Source organism: Phalaenopsis equestris, unplaced genomic scaffold, assembly GCF_001263595.1.
Source record: "Phalaenopsis equestris unplaced genomic scaffold, ASM126359v1 Scaffold000202, whole genome shotgun sequence".
In the NCBI taxonomy this organism is placed as follows: Eukaryota; Viridiplantae; Streptophyta; class Magnoliopsida; order Asparagales; family Orchidaceae; genus Phalaenopsis; species Phalaenopsis equestris.
In genome coordinates, this window is record NW_018164644.1 from 2,400,824 (window position 1) to 2,422,089 (window position 21,266).

The following is a 21,266-nucleotide window of genomic DNA, read 5'->3' on the forward strand; positions in this document are numbered from 1 at the left end:
AGGATAATCGACATTGTCTCGCTTGGGCTCGTCGCTGCTGCATTCCGCTCCTCCTCAAACTCCACGGAAAGCTCCTGGATCGCAACCTGCTGACTAGCTAGGCTTTCACGGAGGGCTATCTGCTTGTTTTCGACCTCCACGAACACGAAGCTAGCCTGCAGCGCCGCGTTCATCTCTTGCGAGCGAGGGAGAAGACGCGGGGCTTCAAGTAAATAAGCGATCAAAAATGCCGCACGTGAGGGTCATACTACGGGCTGCGTGTTTCACAAAATTAAAATGCGATTTTTACGTATGCATGTGAAACACGCGATCCAAACGCTTCGACGGAGTTTTCAAAACTTTGCTCGCAGTTTCAAACTGCCCCCAAACGGGCCCTTAAATTGCCACAAGTTTAGCACAAAAATGTTTTCTTTATAGCCAATTAAGCAGCCACTTTTAAACATGTTGTCTTAAATATATTTTATTTTTATGTTCTTACACCCTTTTGAGACTTCGAGCTACACAAAAGCTGAATTTAATGAATTTATTTGTAATACAAACACCAATTTTAAGTCTTAAAAACAAAGTCAACATATTAAAATAATGTTAGAAAAAATAAATAAATGTTATGTGAAAGGTTATATGACATTTTTTATCACAACCACAAGCCAAGAAATAAATAAATAAATTCATGCTCCATTTTATACATGTTTAGATTTATAAATATGCAGATGTGTAAATTTCTTAGGCTCATTCTCAAAATAAAATATTATATATTTTGAAAGGATGTACATACAACACTGGATAAGAATGTCACATCACTTTTAAATGAAATTATGTTGATGTGGCCACCCTATTCATCTTTGTTCGCACATGCTTAAAAATAGGGCTATTAAAATGGCTCGTTGATCGGGAATAACTCATTTTCGTTCGTTAAGTGACTTGAGTTCAATTCTTTCGCTAAGTAAATAATTTTTTTTGTGCTTGATATATAAATGAGCCGAACACAAGTAAAGATTTGTTCATTTGTGTTTGACTCATTTTGACTCGAAATAATTACTATATATATATATATATATATATACACCATTCTTGCCATACCTTGTTTATACGACTAAAAGATGATGATATTTCTATCTCTAACCTAAGAATTTTTATTAATCACTATGAATTATCTCATGTGGTTATATCATGTAAAAAGATGAATTATATATATTTGATAGCTTTATTTTCAACTTCAACTCCCTATGGCAAAGTTTGCTATATGGCATTGACCAATTTTTAATTCAAATTTGTTATTAGAAAATAGTTAATTTTTTATTTTGTTTTATGTGTATATTCACATTTGTTTCAATATTAATAAAAAATAGGATGCAATGGAGAAAAAAGGCATTTTTTAATATTTTTGTAAATTATATTTTTTTAGTATTTAATAAAAAAAATGATGCATGGAGTTACACTTAGATTTGCCACAAAAATTTTGAGTTTTGAGAAATGAAAATATTCTAGGAGCTCTTAATATCACGAGCACAATGGCTTTGATGATAGAAAAATGATGATCAAATGATTCAAAATAGGATTTAGAGAATACACGTGTGTTTCGTCATCATTAGAAAACATCAAAACTGGTGAGAGCAAACCAATTTCATGGCACCTTAGTTTCTATTTGTTAGCCCAATGTGTCTTACCATGATAATAGTTTTCAATAGATGGTCATGGCTTGCTAGAGGTGAATAGTGTAGGTTGCTTTAAACTTCTTGTTAGTAGGTTCAGGTCAAAAAATTCAACACATTTATTATTTGGGTCGATTTCGGGTTGACCCCACCCAAAATTGATCCCTGGACCAAAATTTAATTTGACCCCTCGAACTTGACCCAAAATGAACTCAGTTTTGATCGGAAATTGATTTAAATTTGATTATAATAGTTGCTATTACATATGTTAAACGGGTTACATATGTCACGTTAAAGTCACTTAAGTTGAAGATGGGTCAGGTTTATGTTATATATTATGATTCATGTTATATTTTAAGGTTAGGCTCGGGTCAAACAGTTTTGACTCGGGATAATTTCAGGACAGATAGATATGTAAAAATGTATTTGTTCCTTCTCTCTTCATGTAATTATTTAAAATGTTGATTAACCTTCCAAGCAAGCTTTAAATATCATTTGAGCTTGTAAATGGATAATTCTAATATTGGTGGAATTGCCTTGTTGGGTAAGTTGTTTAAACTATCAATTTAGTCAAAAGGATTATAGTAAAATATAGAGTTATTTTTATATTCTTATTACTATAATTTAATTTTTAGAGTACAAATGTGTGTTAATAGTGTAGTGTTGCATCATATTTTTAGATATTTGACAAAATTACTTTTTGTCAACTTTTTCAAAAAATTACTTTGAAAAACTATATTTTGCAGCTTGACATGTGTTGAGTGACAGAAGACTTGTAAATTTTGAAAAATAAGACAAATTTATAATAATCACTATATTTTTTTTTGAACATTTTCTTCTGCACCAACTTCATAGTTGCTTCTTTAAACAACTATCACACACTAAAAATATCATATGAAATAATAATAAATTTAGTTTATTTATTATTAAATAAATATAGACTACATTTTCCAACATTACAATACTTATTTTCTCTCTATCTCTCTATATATATAGAAAAGAATAGTATTTTTATGTTGAAAAACACCCAAAAAAGGGAAAAATTATTGCGTACGGACACCGCATGGATCTCTGCATGCGGTATCCGATCTTGACCGTAGATCACGGTGATATATTGTGAGGATATATTTTAGTTTTTTATTTAAAAAAAAATTTAGGTGGACCCCATCAAAATATCGTAAATCACCTAATTTATGATCAGGCCGTATGTAATAAATTTTCCAAAAAAAACATGCAGCACGCTTCGGGCAAATGATCAACACGTTATTAGCGCACAGCCACTTGCTGCAATCTGGAAACCGTGTCGGGCCAAAATTTCTCCAATTTATGAGTTGAATTGCTCCTCCGGAACAAAATAAGAACCGGATTCCGCATATACGGACTTAACCTAACGAGGGGTACAGATATTCCTTATTCCTTGTCTTATAAATGCGCGAAGACACAATAAACCGAGAGAGGATTCAGCGTAGCGGAAGCAATTATTTTCCTATATTTGTTTCGTTTTGCTCCGCAAATCTCTACCTCCCCTCTTGCATCTCCATTTCCCTCTTCTTTCCGTTTCTCCTCTGCTGTCAACAATCGGGGAGCCCTAGTTTGAGGAGAAAGGGGAAGGGGAAATGGGGAAGGGATCATCGAAGTTCCCGCTATCTGGATGGGAGGTTGCGGCTGGGTTGGGTGTGGTGGTGAGCTTCGGGATCGGGCTTCTTGCCGTCTATTTCTCCATGCCACCATCGGATTATAGTTTCCTGAAGCTTCCGCGGACCCTCGAGGAGCTGCAAACGCTCAGGTTTTTTAGTTTTTTTTTTATTTTTTATTTCTGTCATGCTTTAGAAAGATTTGTCAAGGAGTAGGTGGTGATTTGGTAAATTTTCAGATCTGAAAGTGTGATTTTCTGTGGTTTGGGTTTTGAATTGGAGTGGAATGATACTCGGGTAGTGTAGGAGGATGTGCCGATAGAGCTTGCCAAATGGGCAGCAATTTTCTTCTGGGGAGGATATTGAGTGAATAGTTAACGATCTTTACTTTTTTTTTTTCCAGTTTTAAGATCTATTTGCTTTTGAAAAGAGTGAATACGAAAGATTTGGGGCAAGGGTAATGGTAATGGTAATGATGATGATGATTGGTGATTGGTGATTGGTGATTGGTGTTTGCTGTTTTAAAAGAATCCTTTGCATTGCTTTAAGACTTGAAGCATTATTCACATATGTTGCTCTAAGAAGAGTTGAATAACATGTATATAGGTAGGTTATGCTTTGTTTTGTTATGATCTATTCGGTCCTCGGTTGAGAGGGTATTTTCAATTTTCTCGTGATGAAAACTTTAACATGCTGTTTAATTACTGTGGACATGCGGTCTCATTTGATCGGTTTTCCTTGATTTCTTAGCTATAATTCTCCTGATGGGATTAATATGTTGAAATTAAACCTTCTGCGGATCCCCATTGGAGGCTTGTTTTTCATTGTTGCATGATGACATGACTGGAATTTGGAGTTAGCTGTTGCATGGTTTGAATTTGGTTGTTAACCTTTTTTCCTTTTCCTTTCTTGACTTATATTTTCCCAATTAGTTTTTACCATTATTCTAGCACTGAAGATATTTTCTTAGAAGAAACATGCAAACTATGAAGCTCATTCAAAAAATGAGATGGCGTGTAGCCCCACGTTATGTTAGTATTCTTTTTTTATTAAATTGTTTTCAATAAATTGCACTTAACAATTTCCAGCAATGTCAATAAAATATCAACCATGATTTAGCTCTTATGTATATATATATATATATATATATATTTATCTTGCCATTTAGTTGAAGCAATAACACGGATTTGTAGGTAGTAGAAATTTGTGCAGTCTTCACATGCCGGGTTTTGACCTACAATGCTTAGGTGCTGTATGATAATCTCCTAGATAAAGCAAATATGAATGATGTAGGGTGATCTTTGTTTGTTTTTGAATGACAAATAAGCTATTTCTAGTTTTGGATGCACATTTATGGATGCGTGTTCCCTTAAGATGAGCTTATAAGATGTTTTCCTTAATTTTTTATTAAAAAAAAGATAAATTTTATTCTACAATTAATATTTTTCTTATAATCTCTCTATTTTCCTATAGATTTTCTTATGACTCATGAAAATATTAATTAATTCTCTATTGCCTTTTTTTTGACTAAAATTTTTTTCCTCTTCTTACATGATCTTGTTTTGCTCTCATGCTTATGGATATGTGTACATAGGCTATACCTTAAAGTGTGATTATAATCTAATATGAAGATGAATTGTCATTTTTTTAAAAAGATCAGCACATGTTATGCTCAGTTTCTTATTGATTTTGATTGCTACACGGCTCAAATTTTATCTATCTACTTTCCTTTCCCCTTTTAGGCCATTTATGATTTACCATTTGATTTACCTTTTAGGCCATTAATGACTTCCGAAGGTTAAGTCATGAATTAAAGATATTTGTTAAAAGATTGCATTGTTTTAATTACTTATTCAGGTTAAGAATGGGTATTTTATCATGTTCACCTCAAGTTGATTGAAATTACCCCTTGCTTTTATTATTTCTCTATTCCCACAATTTATTGCCCTTTTCCTGAGTTGTAGTGTCATAAACTCTTATGAAATCATTATAAAATTTATATGATACTAGTAAATTTCTGGTAAATTTGCATGGGCCATTAGTGATCATGGTCATTTACTTTTATATGCTACATGGATTTAATATATTAATGCGCATGCTCTTTTTATATATTATTGTTTGCATGTTTTGTATTAAATTTTTCTCTTACATTGCTAAAATTTTTAATAAAAATTTCATGAGCTTTTATTTTTCTCCATTATTTTTAAAATACAATTGGTTGAATTATGCACAATACATTGTAACCTGATAGGACTTTTAGGTTATAGTGTATTATTTTTTTTTGAAAATTATGATTTGAAATGTTTTACTTTTACACCGGATGCATTGCACAAATTTTTTGGCAACAAAATAACTAAATGTTGACTTTCAAATATTACATGCAATTGTCGTATACATCCAATCCCCAAATAAACATATCAAAGCCACTCACTCCAATTACATCAGTGAAGCTAAATCATCCGAGGAAATTCTTAACCACAACATTAAGAGTTTAAAATACAGCTTTTAAAAACTAATGCAAAAAATATAAAAGAGTTTCTGATCAACTTAAACTCAATCAGATAGGTGTAGATACTACTCTACACAGAATCCGACTATAATCACCCCTAAAAGAGCAAAATTGAATAATTTTACTTTTTAACAAATGGCTAAATCATGATACAGAAATCACGAGACACAAATATATATAACGATACTGCTATAATTCATAGTGAATCACATGTGGATATTAATGTGACAATGACTTGCAGAATGATGCACTTCCATAAGAATGTTAAGACAAAATATTAAACAAATGAAATATAGTGCATGTTTATGTTTTTTCAGATCACATTAGATTCATATGTCAGAGTATTTCACAAACAAATTAGTAGCTTAAAGGATCATGTCGAAATGAGCAAGTGCAAATCTTCATATGCATATAAATCAATTAAGTATCAATAAATTAAAAAAAAATCGACTTGAATTGTTTGCCAACTAGGCATGCCTGGTCTGGACTATGACAACATCGACCAAAGGCGTCCTTATGCGACCTTTTACCTCCCATATCATAGGTCATGTTTGAAAGACTTGGTAGCTTACCTGAGCTAAAACGATGCTGGATGTAACAGATCCTATCCCATAACAACCTACATAAATATATCTGTTGATGATAATAAGGGATAGAACACAAATAGCATGCTTAAGGTAGGATTTCAATATGTTTTATATCGTCACAGCTATAGAAATTAGTCAAGGTAAATTGGACATTAAATTCAGGTAATGCACATTGAATATAATTAACTTATGTGTGATGGCTTATTTTTTTACACTTGAATAGGGTCTTGTCCATGGGGCAAGAAATTCAAACTCTTCAATTTCATTTGGCTCCTTGGGACACGGGATCATGTTCATAAGTACTTAGGTAGGTTTTCCATTCAAGATGGTTGGGAAGACAGTTCAAAATGAGCTACCAAAAGTAATTCATTGCAATTGATTGAATACATCAATAAGTTTCGATGCATTAAGCTGCCTCAACCGACTTAGGATTAGAATCAACCATGCTGGTCAGCATCCACCCAACCAACACAAATTTGGGCAATAAATACTCGTTTGCTCTTGGTTAGTATGTTAGAACCGCCTACCAATTGTGAAGTCGCGTGTCAATATGCGATCTCTCTTAATCCTATAATGTGACGCATCATCAACTATTACATTCTCCACGATCTTTAGCGCTTTATAGAAACATAGAGCATAGCTGACAGATTAATTAGGAAGATCTTAAGATTCTACAAAGAAGATGGGAGTAGTTGTATTAGAAGTTCGGTTCTTAGCATTCTATTTTGAGGATTTTGTTACAGGTAACTTGTAAAAGGAGTTATTACTCAAAAACAATTACCTCCGATTCTACTTGTGTGTTTTTTACCTATTTGTTTGATGATACTTCAATCACCGTCTTCCTTTTTCTATAACTACTAATTTAGTGTCTTTATAATCAGAGCTGTCAGAAAAAGCTCATCATTCGTGAACATTTTTTTTTTTTTACTCGTTAAGTAGCTTGTATTTGATTCGTTTGTTAAACAAACAGGCTGGAAACAAACAAAATTTTTAGTTTGATCGTGTTTTGCTTATTTTGGCTCGAATTATTTAAAAAATAAATAAATAATGTGTAAAAGTTAAAATAGTGGTAGCTTTGATATGATATCATTAATTTAGTTTATAATATAAAAAACAAAATTTAGGTGTTATATATGTAAATACATAAGAATGGGGTGTATGTAAATGCTCCTAGAATTTTTCCAAAGTGGGTGGTGTGTATGTAAGTGCCCATAGAATTTTTTATGAATGATGTTTAAAAAAAAATGAAGCACGCGCACCTGAAATCATAGAACTACACGCAGTTGTGTTGGAAGTGTTTTAAAATGAAACATTATTGCCGAAATTTAATAATGCTATTTGATTTATCAAATTTCAATAAATTATTATTTCGATTTGAACATAAGCTGAAACAAATCAATAATATTGAATTAACCGAACACGAACATATTTTTCACGAGCTATTTAGAACATGAGCAAATTTTAAGCCGAAAAAAATTTTAAATGAGCCGAACATGAAAAGACATTGAGCTCGCTTAAGCTGGGCTTGTTTGCACCCCTAATTATTATGGTTGTAGGAGAAAATTATTGAACATGTCTACATCATATTATAAGTTCTCTCTCCCTCTCTCCGCAATTCTCACCTTTTTGCTTCTTAATCCATTTCCCCATACATAACATCATCTCTTGTTAATCTAAGTAGGTTTGCTCGGCAGCTCCACACATCTTCCCCTCCTAAAGCTGTGTGGATGAGGTGGCCCAAGCCCAAAGCCCTATTCACACTTGATTTAATGAATTTTGTGCGTTGGAGTTGATGACTTTTATATGTTAACAATATGCATGTCATGCAGATTATATCTAAACCATATTAGTAAAAAAATATTTATTAAATCATTATGTTATTGAAACTAATCATACAATATGAGATTTAAACTCTATTAAGGATCAAGTGAAAGCATGCTAATATTCATATTTTAGGACCTACAACTTCTAATGGATGTAAACTAATCATGCAACCTAGCTTGATTAAATGTCCGTGAAGCTATATAAAACTAATTTATGGCAGCATGAAAGACTTTTGAAACCAACTTAAAGTACAATGACAACAAACATTTATTCAACTAAGTGAGGTTGGCTACATGAATCATTTTTCTCCATTGTGTCTTATTAAGGGTCATATTTTCATTTAATTCTAATAAATTAAGATCATTTTTTAAAGTTAAAAAACATAAGCAAACGTTAGTTTCTTAGTCATCATGCCTAGACCATAAAATTTATAATTAACATCAACATAGTGCTTAAAATGATTATTATTTTTGTTATTTTTATTAGTATTATTGTTGTTATTGTTTTTGTTGTTGTTCTTATTGACCCTAATTTTTGGAAGATTTAGTTAATTTAGTTTGTTTGCATCATTTGGATTAAATTCTTCAAAATTGATGGTTAATTATGATAAAATCTTATTCATCTCAAATTTATCAGAATTGTTCCAAAAAATTGATGATGCATGGATTTTCATTCAATTAGCAAAAATTTGGGTAAAATCATAATTATCTAAGGGTTTTGCTTTTCAAGGAATTTATAAAAAAAATAACTAAATCTGAAATTGTTATCAACCAAGATGATGATATCAAATATGAAGGAAATGGGGACTTGAATAAGGGAAGAAATTTTATCATTTCACTCATTGATTCCTCGATAAGTAGGGGTGTGTCGGTCAAATTTTTGATTGGGATTTAAAAATATGAATATGAAAATAATTTTTGAAATTTAATTTAATATAATAGATATATAGTTTGGGTTTTGAAAGTAGTATGTTTTAATTTTCGAAAAAAATGAAACCAAATGGATCTCATTTGTCTAATAGATTGCATAATCGTGCCCGATACCGCGAATACTACACCCTCCCGAAAGATAAGTGTAGATTTCGACGATAGACCCAATTCTGCAAACTAAGAGATTTATGACATCCGTTTGGTCTGCGAACCTTTTATGTATGACCGACAAGTTCCCCTATTTTATACAAAGATTAAATAAGATTTATTTTACCTGAATTCCAAGTTCCCTATAGAGGCAAGCCCCTATAGTTAATTACATCTCAAATGAAGGAAATCACGTGAAAAAACTCTCGATAATGATTAATGGTTTTAGTCTTTAAGAATTAAAGTTTTAAGTTTTCACGGTAGGACGTAGAAAAACAAATGGGAGTGGCTCAAGTAGGAACAGTTCTTTCAGGAGTTCAATGGAAGTAAAGGGTAGTGGGCATCACAGATCTTGAGGAGGAACCTCAGTGACTTCTCAAACTATTCTATTGTACGACTATGTTTTAGAGAAAATGTTATTTGAATGTTTAATACTGCCAATTTTATTATTTTGGACTTACGAATGCATAATATTCGATTATGCAAATAACCCGCAGAAATAAGAGGGTTTACGTCGTGTCACACGACAACCTCGGAATCTAAGGCGGGTTAGGACTTACGTTGCACAACATGGTTGCACAGGTGCCTAAAAAAAGGAGTGTGAGGATTTACGTCGCGCTAGTCGAGCTACCTCGAAATCTTATGAGTTGTTATTATGCTAGGAAGAGATAATGCTGAAGAAGATGCTCTTGTTGCTCGGTCTGAATTCCTCGCCGTGCTGCCCACAAAGTTGGCTCCAAGCTCCTGTCGTCGCGATGACTCCAAGGTTTAAGTGTTTGAGATTGGTGGTTTATGCTTCACAGTTTTGGTGTCAAAATTTGGTTTTGTTTTGTTTTGTTTCGATTTTGGTTTTGCATAGAGAATAAGCAAATCACAGGTAAATAAAATGTACTTGAAATGTTAAATTCAATAAAGTAAAATGCTGTAAATAAACTGTAAAAGCGTACCTTGCGTTATTAGTGTTGTGAGCATAGTATGATTTGCAACAGATTTAAATAAACTTGCAAGAAAATTAAACAATGCGAGATAACCCAGCGCGAAAGTCGGAAAAATGAGTTGTAAAAAAATCACGAGCAAAACAAACCCTTAGCCACATATGAAAGATCAAGTCTGGGTATAAGACCTTGGTAAAAGTTGGGGGGGGGGGGGGGGGGGGGGGCTTAGAGCTAGGTTGTGTGCTTCCCGATCTTGAATAAGAGTTATCAGCCCGATAATCTACAGAAGACAGTCCTTAATCTCAATCCAAGTGACTAGCCGTTGACCTTTATAAATTTTCATAGAAAAATGCAAATGTTGTTTAAGTCTTTTTATGCAGAGTTCTTTTAATCATGCAAAAGAAATTTTTATTTTATTTTTGTAAATATTTTGTAAAGCCGTGTAGTCCACAGGTTAGTCACTCTAATCGTGCTAGAACTACTGACAACCTAAGAATGTCTGGGGCAACGATCCTACAAAAATCGGTGAATAGTATCATGGATTCTTCTCTCTCCCTTGTTGAAGATTCTTGAGGTAGGAGATACTATTCTAATAATCTCACTTTGTATCTCTCGTTTAAGCACACATAAGCAATGTCGTCATCGCCCTCGCTATCTAAACCCTAGACTCATCCTAGTCCGATGATCCATATGTGGCGTTAACAAATTTTCTCAATTGCCAGAAGGATTTGAGTGTAATATTCAAGCTCAAATCCCGATGCACTGAGTTTCGTTGTAGGTTGTCATTGAGGGAATTTCACTGTTGATTTAATTAAGGAAGCATGAAATAAGTCTCAGTGCATCCTGGTGTCTAGTGTCTTGATCAATTTGTGAATCAGGGTCAAATGCCAAATTTCATTATTTATTTGAAAATTAGGTGGATGAACGTTTACTTAAGGTGTGCTCCTAAAATCTAGGAACTCTATGCTGAGAATTAGGTGGATGGACTCTCAACTAAGGTGTGCTCCTAAAATATAGGAAGCCTATGCTGAGAATTAGGTTGATGGACTCTCACCTATGGTGTGCTCTTAAAATCTAGGAAGTCTATACTGAATCCTAAAATCTAGGAAGTCTATGCTGAGAATTAGGTGGATGAACTTTCACCTAGGGTGTGCTCCTAAAATTCAAGAGGTCTATGCTGAGGATTAGGTGGATGGACTCTCACCTAGGATATGCTCCTAAAATCTAGAAGTCTACGTTTTAACTTGTGTTTAAAGTGATTTAAGACATTTCACCCTCAAATAAGTGTTTTCCAACTAATTAAATCAGAAATTCTCATTTTTTTGACTTAACCATTTAACAAAAATACCAAAACAAAAGAAAAGAAAAGGTTGATCCACTTTCAAAACTAACAAATCAAAAGAGGAAATAGTAAGTGAATCAACCTAAAAACGTTTAAAATCTTTCAACAACTGTAATTAAATGGACTCTCAAGAAGAGTGCTTAAGTTTTTTCCAAGAAGAATTGGCCCAAATCAACATATAAAGTGACTCCAAAACATCGATCAAAATCAGCCCAAATCAGCACCTATAGTGGCTCCAAAATAGTGCCCAAAATCAGCTCAAATTGGCACCTAAAGTGGCTCCAAAATAATGCATAAAAATCAGACCTTAAATTCGCCTCAAAACATTGTGTGAGCCTCTCTAAATCAGCAAGCAAAAACATCCCAAAACAGTGTCGAAATTGCTCCAAAATCGTGCTCAAATTATTTCCAAAACAACATATAAATCCTAAGCGTGAAAAGATACATTTCACGTTAAGAAATAGAAGTACCTCTTACGTAAAATTAAAGATTAGAATGGTGTAACTATAAAGCTTAGGTTCTACATGTAGAGAATATAAGCATTGTATGGTATGCACGTAAAAATTGAAGCCAATGTAATAGATATGCAAGCACATAGCAATTGAGTGACATGTATGTAAAACAAAGCTTAAGTATTAGACATACAAGTACATATGATTGACATACAAGTTGATTCTAAGACTTGGGTGCTGGATATGTAAATCCATGAGAATTATGTGGTATGTATGTGAATCCTTCTAAAAAAATCAGCAGGTTCCAGTAAAGAATATTGGAATAATAGTAGAAGAAAGACTCATTTCGAAAAAAGTTCACATTCAATAATTCATGGTTGACGTAAGCAAACCCACGATTTTAACAACTTTTAAACATTAGTTTAAATTTAATGAAGAACGATTCCATTTTCCCATGCCCACACAAGATCATTGTAACACTAGCGTATCAGATGATTCCTAGATAAAAGCAAGTAAACATGGCTAGTACAATTAAAAGAACAGTGGATAATCAAAACACACAAGATAAAGTGCCACGGATGATAAGCTTACTGAAACAACCAATCATAAAACACTCCAAATTGACATAACTTACTCTTTAGAAACCTAGGAAAAACATGTTTAACAAAATTCTAAGCACATTTTAGGGATATAAAACTTTATGGCTCCAAGCAGTAACTCTAAAGAAGAGCTAAGATTCTTCATAAATCCAGAAATAAATCAAGTAGGCATTCAATCATAATGCACATAATCCACACATCAGAGACAAACAAAAGGGCCATTGTTTGCAATTCGATAAAAAAAATGGTTTAGAATTCACCTTCCTAAAATCTCTTCGGTGGAGGCCTGGAGATAATCGAGCAGGGAGGTTTGCCGTAGGTGAAGGAAATTCGGTTAGGGCTGCTGGACGAACAATTCTCGTCGCGCGAGAGAAGGCACAGCAGGAGCGAGCCTCGGGGAGCTTCGGTTCGCAGCGTTGAGAGGGGAGCAAGCGAGCGGAGAAGGAGTGTGATCGAGGGAGCGCGACCTTCGGTTCAGGGAGGAGCAGCGTCGGGCGGTTGTTCGGTGTGAGAAGGAGCGGGGCGGGGTTTTTGGCGCAAGGAGAGGAGAGACACAGCTAGCGGGCGAGGTGCAGAGATGGGATCGAGCAGGCGCGCTTCAGTGCCGAGGCGGATCGAGCGCTAGGGTTCGGTCACCAGCGAGCCTCGTTTATATTTCAAGCTCAAAAAGTGTGTTCGTGTTCGGTTCTTTTGCTTAGCGAGCCGAACACGAGCTGTTCATGAACAAAGAGTCATTCTGACAACCATAATCACGTAACCATAAGATGTTAAGGATTGGGCCAAGATTTAAAATTTATTGTTTATATTAAAATATCATTTGAATCAAATTTAAGAATTTTTATTCTATTTTCTTAATTAATACTTTTAATTGATTATAAATCTTTTTAGCCTATAATCAATTAAATTTTTTAAAAATACTACTCATTAGTGTGTGTATATATATATATATATATATATATACACACACACACACACTAATGAATAGTATTTTTAAAAGATTTAATATATATATATAAAATTGATGATTAGTATTTCGAATCAAAATGAGACGAACACAAACGAACAAATCTTTGTTCGTGTTCGGCTTGTTAACTTAGCGAACGAGCCGACACGAGTTGTTCGCGAACAAAGAGCCGTTTTGACTGCCCTATCGATAAGCAAAGTGGCAAGTGCTTTTATCTCAAAGAATTGCCCATCCCTCTTTCTGGCATTGTTTAGTTGAGCCAAATTAATTCAATTTCATCTTCTTAAAATTGTTTTAAATACATTCTATCCACCTAAAAGAGATTTGTTCCCAAATTCAAAGTCAATACATTTATAGAATCATACTTTTAGTTTTTGAATAAGCGAGGGTCAATTACACATCCATTCTGACTCCCAAGTAGCCTCAATCACATTTCACAAAATCCTCTTTGTTAATGAACCTGGCAATTAAGGATGTGTTCTAGTACTTTCTCATAACTTTGATGCTCTCAAGTTAATTGTCGCTCATGTTGAATCATATGGGATTGATAAATTACTCCTCTTCTCTCTAGCAATGCATAAGAAACATCATACAAATCATAAACAATGGACATTATTAGTATTATCCCTATAAATGCCTGTCAATTTATTCAATGAAAAATCTCTCAATAAGTAAGGAGTGAGATGATGTATGCTATTGATCACCTAACCTATATCATTCCTCTGAAAAGATTCAGCAACCACACCATGAAATCTATAATGATTTGCTTTCATTCCCATTTCAGAATAGGCAAAGATTCACACATTTCCTAGCTCTTTATTTATTTTACTTACCTCTTTTCCAAGTCAAGCATCTCATTAAAAAAACTTTCAATATCCTTCTTCATCCCCAACCACCAAAATAGCCCTCTAAGATTTTTATACATCTGAGTACTCTTATGATAGACTGTATACAACAACAACAACAACAACAAAGCCTTAATCCCACTACGTGGGGTCGGCTACATGAATCCTTTTTCTCCATTGCGTCCTATTTAGTGTCATATTTTCATTTAGTTCTAGTAAATTAAGATCATTTTTAATACAATAAGCCCAAGTCTTCCTAGGTCTACCTCTGTTTTTCTTAACACAAGTCGAATTTAAAACATCTACTCTCCTAATCGGATCATCTAATGGTCGACGTTTAATATGACCAAACTATCTAAGATGACTTTCTCTAATTTTGTCTGTCACAGGAGCTACACCAACCCTATCACGAATATATTCATTCCGCATTTTGTCTCTAAGTGTAAAGCCACTCATCCACCTAATCATTCTCATCTCGGCAACACTTAACTTATTATTATGTTTCTCTTTTAAAGGCCAACATTCAGCGCCATAGAGCATTGCAGGTCTCACCACCATCTTATAAAATTTTCCTTTCAGTCTTAGCGGTACTTTTCTATCACACAAAAGGCCCGAAGCATTCCTCCACTTCAACCAACCAACTTGAATTCTACTATTAACATCCCCATCTATATCACCATCGCTTTGGACAACGGACCCAAGATATCTAAATCGTTCACACCTTTTAATAATTTGATCACCCAAAGTCACACTTCTGTCACTAGAGCTATTACTACTAAAATTACATTCCATATATTCAGTTTTAGTTCTACTTAAACGAAGGCCTTTAGACTAACACATGTTTTATTTTTATGATAGACTGTATATTAGGTAAAATGTATATTCTGAAATGCAGTTTGGTGAAGACCGACATAATCTAAAACACATGTTTTATTTTTTGAACTTCAACATATGAGTCTAATCCTATCCAAATTTAGGTCTTAACCTTTTCTATTTTTATTCTTTAATCCACAATCATAAGCTTTACTTAATGGTACCATTAATTATAACTTGGAAAATGTAGCCAATAATTCCAAAAGTTGTTTTAAGTCACCATAATCTAGAAGAAGAATATTCTCATGGTAAAAGTAGATGTCAAGACTGATAAAAAGTTATTTTTCGTGCTGGTAAAAAATGAATAGTAAAAAATTTTAACTTTCACTTATTATGTCTCCATGACATTTTCGATATTATATATTTCAATATCATCAAGGCCGTCAAACTAATGTTGATCTCATGCTTCATTATTGTATTTAGAATATATGAAGAAACAAAATGATGATATATTAAAGAAAATTTGGATATATCAGAAAAACTTAGAATTATTAATCTCTAAAATAGAAACTTTATTAAAAGAACCTAAGTAATCTAAAAATATTTTAGAAATAAAAAATGAGAAAATTAAAAAGGTTGAATCTTTACTTTTAGAATAATTCTAGCATAAATAAGTTTGAAGATTTTCAAATTTATAAAAGATTGAATCTTTACTCATGAAGAAGCATTAGGATTAACAAATTACTCATGAATGCAGGGTAGTGATAAAAGATATCCTAAAATATTAAATTTCCAAATAATAATGTTAATACAACTATATGAAAAAATAATAACTATTTAAGATAAGTTAAAAAATATAGAAGAAAAAATAAATATTATCTCTAGCAAAGGAAAAGAAATTATTCTATATAGACCAATAAGTTATAAATCATGGTAGGAGGTGAAAAACATATATCTTTATTTAAGCAAAAGCCAACTAAATTTGATAGGAAAATATCTGAAATAGTAGATATTAAATCACAATTGAATATGTTTAATAATAAGAAAATAGACTTAGTAAAAATAAAAAATAAAATGTATGAAAATTCTCTACTATCTAGATTATCTATAATACAAACAATAGCTGAACAAAATGTAAGTTGTGTATTAGATTTAGATCAGTTAAGTTTACCAATAATAGTAAATGACAATTGAGAACAGATTAGGCAACAAAGGATGACACAATTACATATAGGATTGATTATGATTGAAGTTAAAGGTCTGCATAGGAAAAAATTTAGGAACAGAGGCTTTGGTAGTGTTATTAGATAATCGATGGAGTGATTTAACAAAATCAATAATCGAATCATTTGAAATAGACATGAATGATAATAGAGCCATCATATATTTTGTTCCAAATTTTATTATGGATACTAGAGAATGTGTACAACATTTGAAGATATGAATCAAGACTAAAAGTTATAATATGATTGCTGGATCGTTAAATCTTAGAATAACTATAGGACTCATAGGAAAAATGCAGGAACATTCCAATGTTAAATTTGAATTAAACAATGAAGAAATAGAATTAATGTTAGCAAGCCAATGTATTAAAGCAATAGCAGATAAAAAATTTAGTTCAGAGATATATGCAAGTACTGAATGGAGTGTTAATACATTTTAGAATAGTCCATATTAGTACCAAATGAAATTACTTACGAAAATTAAGATGAAACATTTAATATGAGATTTTTAGATTAACCAACATAGACAAATTAGAAATGAATCGGAAGATGATTTTGATTCTATACAATCTGAATTAGAAGATATAAGATCAAATTAGATATGAAAGAAATTGATTTTAGTTTAATAAACACATATGAACAGCTGCAAGATTATGTATTTAGTATGAAAACATCTTATTTAGAATTACAAAATAAATATAATTTTGAATAAGCATATAAAAACATCTTATTCATACATTTTATTATTTATATGTATTTGTGTCTGTGTCTGTGTCTGTGTCTGTCTGTCTGATTGTATGTGTGTGTCTGTGTGTCTGTGTGTATATGTCTGTCTGTCTGTCTGATTGTATGTATGTATGTATGTATGAGCACAACAAGCACATTCTTCATCCAACTAAGCTTTAAGCTCCCATAATTTAGCTATGACCATTTTATATTGTGCCTTAAATATAAGCATGGTCCCAAGGTTAAGTCAATAAAAAACTTGAAACTTTTTGATTCAAATGTAGTTCCAATAGAATATGAAAACATCTTATTGTGTTGTGTGTGTGTGTGTGTGTGTGTCTAATTGTGTGTGTGTGTGTGTGTATAAGCACAACAAGCACATTCTTCTTCCAACTAAGCTTTAAGCTCCCATAATTTAGCTATGACCATTTTATATTGTGCCTTAAATATAAGCATGGTCCCAAGGTTAAGTCAATAAAAAACTTGGAACTTTTTGATTCAAATGTAGTTCCAACAACTCATCTTAAAAACCTCATGACAATTCTTTGATGGATGGAGGTACTCCAAGTTTTTAGTCTTTGATTTAGAATCCATCTCAAAGGACAAAAAAAAAGTATGATATGCATTTTGTTATCACTTATGAGCTTGAGTATAAGATATCAGTGAGGGAGTCTTGTGCTGAATTCCATGACTGTAAATCTTAGATTTTGCAGGCAAAAAAACAACACATTTCTAAAATAATTAATTGCGGCGAAATGTGATGCCAAACATAATATCAAAACCCTTGGATGGTGGAATAACCAAAAAAAAAGATAGATGTCTATCAATGATAATCACATCACAATCAACTAATATAAGTGTAGCAGCCTTCATACTTTCCAATTTTATAGTAGGAAGCTTCATATGCATCCTAGAATTTAAGATTACTTGTTCAATTGATAGACCCAACAAAGACTAGACATTAAATAATTCATGGGACCTACGCAAGTAATGTTGTAGCTAAATGGCATAAGGCCGTAAACATACCTTCTACAACATTTGGGGTAGTTCGGGCATCTTGTCGCGTTAGCATGTAAAATTTTTTTAATCAAAGTTGTTCAATTTTAAAATTTAATGTTGCATTAATTTTTCTTTCATTATGAGCTCTTAGAATGTTGCTTTGTAATTGAGATGGTACAATTAGTTTCTCTGCAAATGATTTACAAGAGAGTTTGCCTTGGTTTCTCATACTTAACATAATAATTCTTCTGGAGTTTTTCTGCGCTTTGTGATTATTGTTTGTTATAGTTAGTTACTCCACTGCAATTGATATTGTTTTATAAGTGCGCATGAATGATGAATAGTTTTGCTCCATTTTACTGCAATTTTGTTCAACTATTGCCCTAACTTGTGCAAAGCATGAATCGATAGTTTAGGTTGGGCATTGTTTAATTTTTGCAGGGACCATCTGGAGAGCTACGCTAGTGACTACACTATTCAAGTTTTGATAGGTTATTGTTCAGTTTACATCTTCATGCAAACATTCATGATTCCAGGGACAATTTTCATGTCCCTGCTTGCTGGTGCCCTTTTTGGAGTGTTTCGAGGCGTGGCTTTGGTGGTTTTTGCTGCCACTGCTGGTGCATCATCATGTTATTTTCTATCGAAGTTGATAGGAAGGCCCCTTGCCTTCTCACTATGGCCAGACAAACTTGGATATTTCCAAGCACAGGTAAATATTGGTGTCTGTCTCTCTCTCTCTCTCTCTCTCTTAATGAGGGTAAATGAAAATACAAGAAATGGGAACATTTCTCTGTACGATGTTTTTCTCACTCATGAACAGGTGTAGAGAAAACAATCAACTTAGGGCCTGTAGGTTTAGTGAAAATGAATGCAGTGTAATTGAAATATGTTATATTTGAAAAGCTATGGAGTTGTTTGGTTTGATGCAAAATAAATGTTGGAGTTTAAATTTTATATTTAAAAGAAAAATGAAATCAATATAAAACATGATAGACAATGGTGGCGGTGGGAGCTGATGAGGGATGATGACTGGCAGGCGGTGGGCAGATGATGAAGTTTGTCGCGTGCAGGCTGTCGACGATGGCCCATAGTTTATAGTTTATTTGAAAATCTTTTGAAAATCTCCCAAATCTAATTAATTCAAAATACATAAGTTTTGAACTGTAAGGGGAATTCTAAGTTCTTCAAACTTTGATGCTGCATTTTGTTTTCACCCAGCCAAACATTTAATTTTGAAAGCCTCTGTATTTGATTTATTTTACACCACAAATTCATCGAACTAAATAATTTATTTTTCTTTTTCCCCTACTATTTTCAAAAATGTGCCTTTAGTTTGTGAAATAATAACTTTCTATTTGTCACAATAACATCTATCGTCCAAGTTCGTGAACACACTGCGAAATTCTTAAAAATATCCCTTAAACTTTAAACATGATTCGTTAAATATTTCAATATTTTTATTTGAGCAGTTTAATAATCAATCTTAAGATCAACGCTGAGCATGTTTTTTCTCATATTCTTTTTCTCAATTTCTGCAGGTCTCTAAAAGAAGGGAAAAATTACTGAACTACATGCTTTTCCTCAGAGTCACACCTACCTTGCCAAACACTTTCATCAATGTAGCTTCACCAATAGTAGATGTTCCCTATCATATATTCTTTTTAGCAACCTTTATTGGCCTCATACCTGCTGCTTATGTCACAGTCAGGGTATCATTCACCTCTGCTTTTCATTGTTCATTTCTGATACACAATTTTTATGTATTTACGCATCTCACGCAGCCGCAACTAAACTTCCATATTTACACACATGACACTCAAATGTTTAATATCACATAAAAAAATAACACTATTACCCCTCTTTCATCATATTTACACACATGACACTCAAATGTTTAATATCACATAAAAAAATAACACTATTACCCCTCTTTAAATGTGAAATACTCATTTTATGATGCATATGAAAGTTTAGTTGCGAGGTATGTAAATTTCCCTAAATAGTGTCTCCTAACTCACATTTTTCATTGCAGGCCGGAATTGCCCTGGGAGAACTAAAATCAATTGGTGACCTCTATGACTTCCAATCCGTAGCAACTCTGTTCCTTATCGGTATCGTTTCGGTAACACCGACATTATTTAGCAAGAATAAGATGGCAGAATGTGAAGCTAACTCCAAGCTCATTTTTAACTGATACCCCAACCACATTCTGATTTTCATTTATTTTTTTTTTTCTTCTTTCAATTTCTGTATATAACTTCTAAGTTTCATAACTGGCCAGCTTCTCTACTATGTGGTGTCAGGTATCAAGTGTTAATATTCCAAGCCGCTCATTGTACATGCCATCCTGTCCTGCAATCAACTCCTTGTTTATTCATCCTCAGGTACTGAGATGAAAGTTTAATTTATTCGTTCATTCTGCTTTAAACTATAAATATGAGAAATGTGGATAGTTGATTTACTGATGAGAGAAATGAAGCAGTTCTTATATACTAACAAGGAGGGGTATTTGGATTTTGGATACATACCACACAATCCTTAATGTAGCTACTTAAAATCTTTTATATTTACATACATAACTCTTAAAATTTTTATCCCATTAAAAATATATCATTACTAACTTTTTAAAGCTGAAATACAGCTTTTCATGCATAAGTTTATGGGAACAGAGTGTATGTCAATGTCAAACTTTAGGTGGTATGTATGCAAATACATAAGAATTGTGTGATATGCCTGTAAGTTTTACTAATTTAAAATTCAAATTAAATGAAATCTTTGGTGGGGCATAATAATAATAATATTATTATTATTATTACAGCTGTTCCTCCTTAACTGATATGTTGACATTGACTTGAAGATCTATTATTGAGGATGTGATGATGTGTGGTTTTTTCATGCTGTTAAGAGTGATTCCTATACTTTTACAAATGTCTTACAAGTCAACATCAAGGAGGTAACCCTAACTTAAGAAATGTCATGTGAATGAAGCTATTGAGATGCATATATATATATGGAAAATTTATGAACATTACACAAAATTCTAATGTATTTGCATATCTAGCTTTTAAAGTTTGATATTTACA

General features: G+C 32.8%; 1 protein-coding gene across 2 annotated transcripts; it reads left to right on the top strand.

Moving 5' to 3' along the window:
* Window positions 1–3,095: 3,095 nt before the first annotated feature.
* Window positions 3,096–20,725, top strand: LOC110022772 (uncharacterized membrane protein At4g09580). Of its 2 annotated transcripts, XM_020721874.1 has the most exons (5): window positions 3,096–3,438; window positions 18,622–18,892; window positions 19,722–19,892; window positions 20,216–20,294; window positions 20,487–20,725. In XM_020721874.1, exons 1-5 carry the CDS (start codon window positions 3,269–3,271, stop codon window positions 20,498–20,500), a joined length of 705 nt encoding a protein of 234 aa, XP_020577533.1. In that variant the 5' UTR covers window positions 3,096–3,268; the 3' UTR covers window positions 20,501–20,725. The 2 variants fall into 2 exon arrangements, with proteins under 2 accessions (XP_020577533.1, XP_020577532.1); XM_020721873.1 differs by having other exon boundaries at window positions 3,098–3,438; window positions 20,216–20,719.
* Window positions 20,726–21,266: the final 541 nt, after the last annotated feature.